Raw genomic sequence first — 12241 nt, 5'->3', positions numbered from 1 at the left:
GGTCCTAAAGCAGAAGCAAGCTCACTGGGGTTGGAGCACAAAGGTGGCCTGTGAGGCTTAGCTTAGCCTGCGGGTAGCAGGGGATGCGGTGGCATAAGACGAAACAGGAAAGGAGACGTGGTCAAACCATGTAGAAACTTGTAAGGCATGGCTACAGGTTTCGAGGTTGGATTTTATTCTGAGAACAATGAATATGAAATAACAAAGTGGCCCGACCGGTCCGGTGTGCAGAGACTGGATTAGAGGGAGGGGAAAAGTGGAAGCAGGGAAACCTGTTAGGAATCTCTTATGGCCCAGGGGAGAGACGTGGTGGTTTGGACTGGAAATGTGGTGTGGATAGAATGGAGAGCAATAAACTGATTCAAGGCATGTTCTGAAGGAACAGTCAACAGGATTTGCTCACGGACTGGATGTTGGATATGAAGGCACAAAGGGAATCAAGGATACGTATTTTATATTTTGCTTATACTCTGCAAAGGGATTTTCTTCATATGATTCTGGTTAATCCTCTCAAACAATCAGTGAGGCAGGCAGTGGTACCCTCCTTTTTATATGAGGATACTGAGACGTGTAGGGATGAAATGACCAGTCAAGGGTCACACAGCTTGCAAAGCAAGGATTTGAATTCAGGACTTGTGACTCAGACTTTTCCATGATAGTAGCTTTTATTTCAATATTTTATGTTTATTTAAAAAAAACAAAACAAAACAAAATAAATTCTATTAACCATGTTGATTTATAAATAAAGGGTAGAAAGAGAGTGAAAACTGAGAAGAGGAAACCAGACAACATAACTCATCCTTCCCACCTAGAGATGTCACAATCATGGCTTCAAAGAAAAACACAGACTTCTTCCATTAATTAAACAGATGAATCAGGTTTCAGTTTCCGTATCCTCTCGCCTTTCTGAACAACTTGTCTTTGAAGGCACTCCATTTGGGAAATGCATGACCTTTACTCACCATGCTGCACTTAATTGAATGCTTTGCATCAAAAGTCACCATGCTGATCAGCACTTTACACCCACTGCTTTTCTGAAATACTTACCCCAGTTCCTTATGTCTGTTTTGTTGAAATCATTTTACAAAAATAAATCATATCAAAGTTTTTCTTTTATTATTTCTAAAACTTTGCTTGCAAAACTAAATATTTTTAACACCATGGCAACAGGGTTAGGACTCTGGCTAATGTATCCAGTCTCGTACCAGAGTCCAGACTTAGCAAACTACTGTTGCAGACAAACAGGCTGCGAAGGAGGAAAGGACTAACAAATTAGGCAAGTCGATCATTCAAGTCACATCTTCCGGAGCTTCCTAAAAGGTGATAAATTAGCTAGGCTTGTCCTAATGGATCAATTACCCATCTCCCTTCTAGGATACACCAATATGCATCAAGCAAACTGCATGTCTTCTGAATGAGTTTAAATAATATCTTCTACACCTTACTTTCTCACACATCTGCTCATCTGACCCTTCCAGCATCCCTGAGTTGGGCAGGGTAGGATGATCAGCTCCAGTTTTAGCTGAGGCTCACAGAGGTTAAGTGATTTGTCAGAGTTGCATGGCTTATCACATGAATGGTAAGAGGCAGAACTAAATCTTAAACTGCATCTCCTAAATCCCAGGCTAGTACTACTTTCTAAACACCAGCCTCTGCCATTGAAATTTAACTAAACCACCACACATGAGCTCTCTCCCAACATAGCACTACCATGACTTGGTTAGACTAGTACTCAGTGTTGATATTTTTATGACTTTGCAAAACCAACTCCCAGTCCCAGCTGATATATTCTGATTAATTTGCCTTTCTTTATACATTCCTCCCAAAACTCTCTTACTCTCACCCTCAGAATGAATAATTTTTTTCTAATTTGTTCTGTTTTCTATGTGCTTATCACTAAATGAACTCCAAACTTGTTGCTAGTTGTGTAAATCATGTCAAAACATTGATACATCAGATGCATTAACTGCATATTCCTCATGAATCTTCTCCATGATTCTTCTGACCTAATCTAATCTAGAACATTTGCTCTCCATGCCTGGCTGTCATCCTGGGCTCTATGTCTATCTTGGAGTATCCCTTCACCTCCCTTCTCCATTGGATTTTTTATTTCCTATCACCTTTGTCGTCCTAAATCATGGTAAAGCACATTCTCTAGTAGCATCCTGAGGACAGTTGTATGGGAGATAAATTTTTTGAGAACTTACATGTCTGAAAACGTTTTTATTTTGCCCTCACATTTATCAATAATTTGGTGGATATAAGATTGTAGACTGGGAATAATTTTCCTTCAGAATTCTGATCCATTTCTAGCTTCTAGTGCTGCTGTTGTAAAGTCTGAAGCTATTCTGCTTCCTGATTCTCTGTGTATAGTTTGTTTCCACATCCCACTCTCTCACCTCCTCCCCTTCTAGACCCTTCTAGAAGTGTATAAGCTTTTCTTTTTGTCCTGAGTATTCTGAAATGTTCTAACAATGGTATGAATCTGTTACTTTCCATCGTTCTGGAATCTCTTTGGACCTTTTAAAATTAGGAACTTCGGTTCATCATTTTGGGAGATTTTCTTGAATGATTTCACTGAATTATTTATGTCCAAATATATATGAATGTGTATGTATGAATAGTATGAATTTATGTGTGAATTTGTGGTGTGCATGAATCTTGTGGTAAAAATCGATTGTTTCTCACTTTTCTCCACTCCTGGATTAGAATTTGGCTTTCTGATTTGGCTAATTCATTTACCACTTGTCCTTCTACTTTTCGAGTTTCAGAAATTTTGTGGTTATGGTTTTCTCTCTCATTTTGCACTCTTGAGTTTATACTTTTAAAGAAGTCCTTACTATCGCTTTGGTAATTTTCAAGAGGAATTGAAATCCTCCATGAGGGTTTGTTCAATCCTAGAGGAAGTTCAATTGGTCCTCTTTTCTCAGAAGTCTTCCAAAAGTTTTCCAAAGTCTTTTTCCCCTCTTGCTAGAGCCATACTGGTCATGGACCATGCTCAAATGAGTAATTAAAGAAAATACTCACTCTCGTGACAAGATCTAGTTTTTTCTTTTTCTCTTAAAGAACACTTATCCTCTTATGGAGAGAAAGCCATTTGATAATGACAGGAGGTTGAAGTTGTTTATCCTGCAGTCAGGGCTGGTCCCCAGCATAGAAGCAAGAGTCTGCTCTGCTGTGTGACTTGACAAGTCCTGGAAGGTTCCCTTACCTTCTCATCTATGTCAGAGCCCCACTACATTGTAATTTCCACAAATGGAAGAGATAACAAAGCAGTCAAAACCATGCAGGTTGCCTGGAGGTGGCCCTGTAGTACTCTGCTATTCATCTGGCTAACCACGTCAGACTAGTTTGCCTATCATCTGGGTCATGAAGGGATAAAACACAGGCTAGTTAGTTGTCAGAGAGATAGAGAGAGTGAGTGTGTTAGAGAAACCAAAAGAGATTGACAGGCAGGAGATAGGAGGATAGAGACTACAACAGGTAGATTAGCTGAGTGGTTATGGGCAGAGATAAGAAAAAGCCTAACCTCAATCCAATTATTATCTGTAGGCCCTGTAGAAGATGAACTAGAGAACTAAATGGCACTTATTCTTCAAGCTTTATCATTCTAGATCACATTGTTAGTGCTTGAAGGGTGGGCCCACAAACAGTAAAAGAATAAAGCACGGTAAGTAGAAAGAGTATAAGCTTTGTAATCAGATAAACCTGCTTCAAATCTCAGCTTTGTCATTAGCAGCAAAGTTGCTTCAACTTTCCTACTGTTAAACTGCAGGTAGTACTTATTTTGAAGTAGTTTTAAGAATAGAAACGATGTAAGCAAATTTACCGGTATTTACTAAGTAAGTGCTCATTAAAAGGTAACTGCTGTCATCAGTGATGGTGGAAATAGACATACACCACACCCTTGAACATATTCACCGTGCCTGTGTCCACCGTCCACCCTCACAGGGAGGAAGATTTTATCACTGAGATTGTTTAAAATTGCCACGGCATAATGGTAATAAAAAGTGAACCAGCTTTTAGTTAGTTTTATTATTGCCTTTAAATTCTCTACAGATATGCCAGATAAAAGACAGGACGCCAAGTTAAATCTGAATTTGAGATAAACAAGGAATAATTTCTTTAGTATAAGATTGTCCTGTGCAATATTTGAGACACACTTATGCTAAAAATATGTCTTGTTTATCTGAAAATCAAATTTAACTGGACTTCCTGCGTTTTATTTAATACATTTGGCAACCCTAAGGGTATCCCCGTATTGCATGCACTGGGTGTAGAATGCTCCACTGTGGTCCTACATCCACAGCTTGGTAGACCCCTGACTGCGTCTATTGCGAATTCAAAGCAACAGCCATTACAGACCTTCTTTAAATCTTCTTTGCTTCCTGAGATAATATCAATAGGTAATCACCTTTCTTAAGCTCTGATTTGGGCTCAACGGTACTCACTTAGTCTGCCAAGGCCAAACTTTCATCCAAGTGGTGGACAGACGCATAGATTCCTGACCAAGGAGGAGCCAACAAGGCTGTAAGAAAGCCAGAGTCAACGAGGACGGAGGTGAGATGAACTCTCATTAAAGAACTGGACTGTGGAGCCAGGACAGGATCCCTCCCTCTCCCCACAAGGATACAAACTTGAATATTCATCAGATTAGCAACCCCAGTTATTAGTATTCCTTCTCACTTCTCATAGTCAACTCTCGATTAACTGTAGTAATAGGAAGAGAGAAGGACACCACACATAACCCCAAAACAAAATTTTAAAAACAAAAGAGGTCTGGGGCAAGATGAAGTGCAAGTTCTCTAACTAGCCCTTCTGTTGTCTCTCTATCCCTGGGGATACCAACTCTCCTGCAGGCAGCTTCCCTTCCCAATGCCACCAGCGCTCAGAGTCTCAAACCCCACCTCACCCTTCAGCGCCTCACCCCTCACCCCTCCACTGATATTACCTCAACAATGTATTTGCCCAGACACTTAATTTGTTCATTAAGTTAAGTGAGCTCCATGACAAAGGAGAGGATTGTTTCCACCTTGCAGGAGAAACAATAGGCAATCTATTGTTTACCACGTAATTTCAAGTGGGAAAGGTTTTCTAACATGGAAATAGTATAGCTGACTCATTGATTAAAGTTAAAAATAATAGATTACTAACTTTAAAAACTGTGGCTAATCCTTAACCTCGCTAATTTACCTACCTATAATTGAGAGTTGATGATAACTTATGTTTTTAACCTAGTTTTAACTGTAAAAACTTCATATGCATATCTAAATAGTTAAACTATTTCCACTACACCCGTCTCTGCCCAGGGCAATGAGAAACTACCATGTAAAAAGGTTCTCATTTCCTGTTTTTATGTGTGAGAGTGTGGTTCCCTCCCCAATTCTTCCTCTTTTAGCTGATTATATTGGTATTGACCGTATGCTGCTAAAGAACCTGAGTGTTCATTTTTTTTAGAGTGCCTTTAGAAGGGAGTGGAGCTAAATGAATGAATTCAATCTGCCCTCTTCATCTGGAAGACACGTTGACTACAGTTTAGAAAATCTACAAAAAATCCCTCTCTTTCTTGAACTGTTACTTCCATGTATGCATGAATTTATTCTGTAATTTAGACGTTGGAGTAGAATGTTCAGGTACTAGTGTTGTGCAAAACAGAGGTTCACCTGGATGGTTCTGGGCTAATCTGGTCACTCCATTAAAATAAGGACATCAGGACTGAAAATGCCTTGAGATGTGACAGATGTACTTCAAGGTGAAGTTGGTTTAGAAATGTTACTACTATTCAAACTTAAGATTTCAACATTTATTGAACGCCTGCACTATGCGTTTCACACAGCATTTCATTTAGAGAAAGCTTAAAAGAGTTAGCATTTTAGGATAAACATTTATAGGATAAACATTTATAGAGTGATAACAGATATCAAAAAAGTCAACAGACTCTCGCTTTTCCAAAACTGTATATTCCCAAATACTTCTAAATGGTACATAAGAAAGGACATGTTCAAATATATAGTCTTAAATATTTAGAGAAAAGGACATCATCAGAATCATCTTAACACACACATACACACCAAACGTGTACCCAAGCCAACATTCTCAAGCAAGTTTGAATATCTTACACTGAAGTTTAACTAATAATTACATTTTACCAATTTATATATATAATAACAGGGCCAATAAGGTATCATTTTCAAGGTAAAATTTAGTACTCAACTAGTTGATTAGCCTACCCTTAATGATAGGGGACACTAAGTAACTATTGTTAGCCAATAAGGGCAAATTACTTTTATTCTGAAACTTTTCAGAATATGCTGACTTCTCAACACCTATCCAAAGAGTTCCTATCTCATTTTCCAAAAAAATATTATTTTAGTTTTCTTACTTTCATAGTTAGAGTGAATTTTTCATAATAAAATACTATCACAGGATCATGTCAAACAAACATGGATTTGGGGGAGGTGATGTTCGAGTAATTTTGCATAATACTAATGTTATTTATTTTGGATTTCAGGAATCAAGACATCAGAGAGGATTGGACCCACTCTATTAGTTTACATGGATAACAAACTCAGGAAGGACAGAGTCGTCAGGGAGTATTAAGAGCAATATTGAAGAACAGAGGCCACCATTGTTCATCGCAGCTCCTCCTATTAATATCACCCAGTAGTGATCATTTAACCAACAGCTGTGTTCTTTATATTAAAAGTCTGATAGTAATAACATCCCTTCTTCTTAGACTATATCCACAAAATGCAAGTTTTGCAACATATTACTAAGGATTCAGTGAAAGAAAAAAAAAAGAAAAAACATTTCATGTTTTAAGTTGAGAAATGCTGCTTTAAACAGGGTTAAACACCGTTTTGTTTTGTTTTACTGCAGGACTTCTCAGAGCCTTTAATAAGCTCATGTGCACTATGAAGCCCTATGATATAACTTTAGTATAGAGCATTTCCAGGTTTATTGGACTCTAGACTCTTTTAGAGAGCACCCATTCACATTTCATGCAATACGGCTAAGTGCCACCACTTGGGAAATGCTACATCTATGGCCTCAGCAATGGTGTGCATGTGTGACTGGTATTAACTGGCACAATCATAAAGGTCACACTGTATGGTGTGTTTCTTTCCTATTGCTACTATAACAAATTACCACAAGCTTAAGTGGCTTAAAACAACACTAATATATTACCTTATAGTTCCATGTGTTAGGAGTCTGACATGGGTCTCACTGGGCTGAAATCAAGGTGTGGACATGGCTGCACTCCCTTCTGGAGGTTCTAGGAGAATCTGTTCCTTGCCTTTTCCTATTTTAGAGGCTTCCCACTTTCCTTGGTTCACTACCAGCTCCTCCATCCTCAAAGCTAACAACATTGCATCTCTCTGATCATTCTACTGTACTATCTCTTCCTGACCACAGACAAGGAAAGTTCTCAGCTTTTAAAGATGCCTATGATTAAATTAGGCCCACTTGAATAATCCAGGATAATCTCTTCATCTCATCGTAGGCAAAATCTCTATGTGCCATGTAAAATAACAAATTCATAGATTCTAGGGATTAGGGTTTGGCCCTCATTGAGAATCATTACTCTGCCTTCCACACATGGGTTGGTAAGAATACCTTAAGAGTTCTGGCCAGCAAACAAGGTCAAGGAATAAGAAAGAGAGCAACTATTCCCATTGTTTGTTTGTTTATTTTTTCCCAACTTATTACTTACAACATCACAGTATCAGGGAAATCAAAATTATTGTCTGATTAAGGATGTAGAATAGTAAACAAAACATGGAACATGTTCCCAGGCACCAAGAACTTGGTTCTGTCTTCACAATGTAGAGAAGAGAGCACCAGTGCTCTGGGAATCAGATTCTCCACAAACACAGCCAGCTGGCCCCTCAACAGTATGGGCATGACTCTGCAAGTCGTGCATTTTCCAGAAAAGGTACATATCTCTAATCAGCTTTATTGAAGCTTTCCTTACCAAGGGACCATGCATTCATTACCTCCTATGACATAGGTAATATTAACTGTCCCATTTTACAGGTGAGAAAATGAATCCTTTTTATGGTTATGTGAGTTAACAAGATCTTGCTTTTATCAAACTAGTAAAAAGTACATATCTGATTCCAAAGCTCAAGTTCTTAATCCTATGTAACACTCTGTCTCCTATACATTGTCCCCTTCTCTATCCCCAACCCAAAGTCAGTTCTTTCCTATCTCTATCTGATCTGAGGGTCTACATCTGTGGTTCTAGGAGTGTGTGTGTGTGTGTGTGTGTGTGTGCTTGCACTCATGCATACACGTTCAGTAATTCTCTTTTTGTCACTTATATCTTCATGAGGCTTTAGGCCTTGAATACATGTCTTTCTGTTCTCATCTCTGACCAGATACGGAGACCTCTGGGTCAGAGGCTGGAGATGTCATGAATACATGCCTTACAGTGATATCTAGTTTCAAACTGGGGCTAGGTCATGAACTGTGAAGTAACTTGGCAAGTCACTTGATCACCATGAACTTCATTTTCCTCCTCTGCAAAAGATTGATAACAATATCTGCTTCATAGGACCATTGTAAGAATTAAAAGAGATGATATATGTAAAGCATCCAGTAGATAATAATCACATGATAAATTATAGTTGATACTATCATCATCAATTCCTTGCTACGTTTACTTGCATAAATGTGCTAGTCAAAGTTCTCGTCTCTATGACAACAGGCTTACTGACAATGTCTACTTGATCAGTGACATTTGTACAAGCAACAACCATAGTTAATTCACCTCCTATTCTTAAGGTGTGGTTCATGCTACGCAAAACAATTTTCTTCTAAAGGGCCGTGCCTGCCTGGAGAACCGGGGCCTGAGACTTCTTGAAATTTGCTAATCACATCTGGTTTAGCTTTAGACATTTTCTGGGGTTTTGCCAGCAGCCACGACATTTTAATGGCTACAATAAACCTCAAAGCCTCATCAAATCTTTGCTGTATGTGTGAAAATTATGTCCTCTTCAATTAAACATTCAATCTAGGCTCACACCAAGGCCTTATGGAAAAGGAGGTGAAACCTGAATGGGAGCATGAGATGAAACGGACCGCCACGACTCTGGCCATCTTGCCAGATGGTATTTAGAAGAAAAAGAAATTCATTAGAGAACCAACGGTCAGTATTTTCTTTAAATATTTACTAGATACCTTTCATGTGTTAAAAACACTGGCATCTCTCAAGATTAGCAGGGCGTTTTTGTTTAAATATTCAATGTGTGTGGGGAGTCCCAGCTTCCCCCTATGCCTTTGTGGGACTTGATGTCTTTGGTGAAGTCCAAGACAAAGAAGAAAAATAACTGGGGCAATGTTCAGCTTTCCTTCATGAGGCAGCTCCTCCACCTCCAGAAGTTCTTGTATTTCTTTAAAATTGACCGGGCAACTGTCAGTTGAGTGCTGAGAGATCTGCAACTACACTTAGGATTTCCCTAGAGAAAACATGTGCCCAAGTGGGGAGCTATGAGGGAACCCCTGCCCCACCACTGTCATCCTAAGTCACTCTTATCTTTTTATTATTCATCATCAAACACAAGGATGTCAAGGGGAGGTAGCCGAGCTAGGATGCCTGCAAGAAGCAACCCTCGGAAGGAAGGCAGGAAAAGAAGAAAGATCAAACACAGATTAGGTTTCTGCTCAAAAGTCTACATGAGAGGGCAGACCGAGGGCTTTACAACCAAAGGGCCAAGAGAGAAGAGGGGATGGGCATTCAGGAAAAGCTATGGAGAAAACAAGCTCAGGTCTTCTCTGCCATTGCTAACCTTGCAGCCATCCTGAGGACGGGCCTGGGTTCTGCCATTAGAAAGGGATAGAAAAAACTGCTCCGTGATGGCTTACTCTGTATTTTTACAATAAGAATCGAGCTCCTCATTGTAGACAGAGACAAAAGTGCCAGTTTTTTAGAAAAGGGAAAAGAATGATCACAAGTTCACATATCACGTTCCTGAATGAAACATCCATTTGGTGGAATTCTTGCTTTCAACCACATCAACAGGAGAAAAAAAAAAATCCACATGTTCCCTTAAAAATAATTTACAAGGTAAAAATATTCACTTGTAACCACTATACTTATTTAAGCGAATTTTATGCCCAAAGTAAAAATACATGGCTTTCCTTGCCACTGGGAGCATATCTTTCCCACTTTACTTCCATTTCCAAGCTGTTCTCTGTCTAAGACTTAGGTTTCTGAGCACTCTTTCACAATAAACATTTTTAAAATGTTTATTTTATGTCTTAGTGTAAAAATATTCCTGGTTCAGGCTCTTCATTTCCTCAAGCTCTCCTTTTGGCACTCTGGGCTCCATTTCCACATTAACACGCTCCCTAAATCCTCTGTAGAGCTCTTCAATTGGAGTTATACAAGCTCCAAGGCAAGTATTTATATTCTTGGACAAGGAGATGTCTCCACAGTGAAAACACAAGACTCTAGAAATGCCAAAGGAAAATTCTTGCCCAAGAGAGACATATTTTCACCTTTTAAAAAAGCCAAAAAGGGCTTTCAGCATTTTGTTTTGAATAATTAAAAATGTAAATTAAACTAAAATAGAATGTTTACCTTGGGTCTGGCCATCATTATTAGACTCATATACATAAACCAAATATATAAGGACACGCTTGTGTGTGATATATAAGTATAGTAAACTAGCTTAGAAAATGCATGAGTTCTAATCACATAGACCTGATTAGAGCTCAGTAAATCTGCCTCTTACTGGCTGCGTGAACATAACTTCTCTAAGCCTCATTTTTCTCAACTGTAAAATGGAGTTAGTATAGTTCCTGCTTATTAGGATTATTGTAAGAATTATATGAGACAACAGTAAGCATTCAATAAAGTGTTGCTGCAACTATTATTACTAAAGTTATATCTATCAAATGTTGGAAAATTTAGATATCATAAGATATAGATAGAACAAATGGTTAACATGAATAAAAGAGAAGGATATGTAAATACAACACCCCCAAACAGTGTATAGAGATGGAAAGTATCAGGAGGTCTGTCGCGTACCATAATTGAACTCTGCACCAACTCCGTTCCGTGAGCCAGACATAAATAAGTCTTTTAAATCATTAAAAAAAATCTTAGCTATTATATAATACAACAGTTCCTTTTACCTTCTAGTTGCCTCTTCAGTTTTCTCAAATCTTTTATGAGGTCTTCAAACTTGACTTGGGAGGCCAGAAAGAAATCTTGTGGTTCAGGCAGGGGGAAAACGCTCTTTTCTGTTCCTGCTTCCTAAAAAACATGGTCAACAAAACAACATTATACTTCCCAACTGTCCCTTTCAGTTGAAATTCCAAAGCATCTTCTATCGGATGTTCGAATAAGAATCATAGCAATGCTCTTCTGCTATTCCTAAATTGGGACTGGTTACTTTGAAATGTTTTTGTGTCTTTCACAATATCATTTTGGTCTTATTGGCATTGAGGTTGGCTATGGTTATGGCATAAGCTAGCTTCCATTTTGCCTCATGAATCAAAGATAAAGTTATCAGGTATGTCCTGATCTTGGAACTCTACTCCCACGGAAAAAGGCATAGGAGTAACACATGAAAATACTTAAAGTGAAAGGCCCTGCTTGAGTTTCACATGGTAGCAATTAGATAACTCATCTTTGGGGTATGCCAATGGGTGTGAATTGGAAGGTGCTGGATAAGGCAGCGCTACAATGGAAGAAACAGTCACCCTCCCTTACACCTATACCCACCTTCCTCTGCAGCTTAAAGCTCATGTGTGTGTGTGAGATCAAATTCTTCACATATTTGTAAAAATTTCCCAAATGCTGTTTGACTTATCTCAGCAGATGTTTACTGAGGGCATGGTTGGGTATCATTTTTGACAAGCTCCACAACTAAACCCAACAGAGCATCTAAGCTGAGAAACATCTTGAGGGACAAAGCCTTCAGGCACCTTGAAAGATAAGCTGAGCCTCAAATGTCTTTTCCAGTCTAGCTTGCTTTCTCCCTGAGTTGTTTAACATCAGCTTTGAATCTCACATCTCTCAGGCAGTCTTAGCTTATTCATCTCTCCACATAGGCTACTTGGCCAGCTTTCCTTCACATTCCATCTTTCCTACTGCCATTAGGACTAATTCCAAACTCTAAAACTGCTTTACAAGGCACTTTATGATCTGGCCTCTGTCTCCATCTCCAGCCTGATTTCTACCTTCTCCCTATCTCTAACTCCTTCCCCTAAACTCTCATCAGTTAATAGA

General features: G+C 38.8%; 1 protein-coding gene across 3 annotated transcripts in view; it reads right to left on the bottom strand.

Annotated features, from left to right (window-relative positions):
* Positions 1-12241, bottom strand: part of FMN1 (formin 1) — a 365920-nt gene that overhangs the window by 114271 nt on the left and 239408 nt on the right. For all 3 annotated transcript variants that reach the window (XM_058541158.1, XM_058541159.1, XM_058541160.1), the window contains one exon: positions 11143-11263. In XM_058541158.1, coding sequence (XP_058397141.1) covers positions 11143-11263 — 121 coding nt within the window. The remainder of the gene's footprint in view (positions 1-11142; positions 11264-12241) is intronic.

Source organism: Diceros bicornis, chromosome 5, assembly GCF_020826845.1.
Source record: "Diceros bicornis minor isolate mBicDic1 chromosome 5, mDicBic1.mat.cur, whole genome shotgun sequence".
Lineage (NCBI taxonomy): Eukaryota > Metazoa > Chordata > Mammalia > Perissodactyla > Rhinocerotidae > Diceros > Diceros bicornis.
Note: the sequence above shows the minus strand (reverse complement) of the source record. Positions and strands in the feature narration are given on the sequence as shown.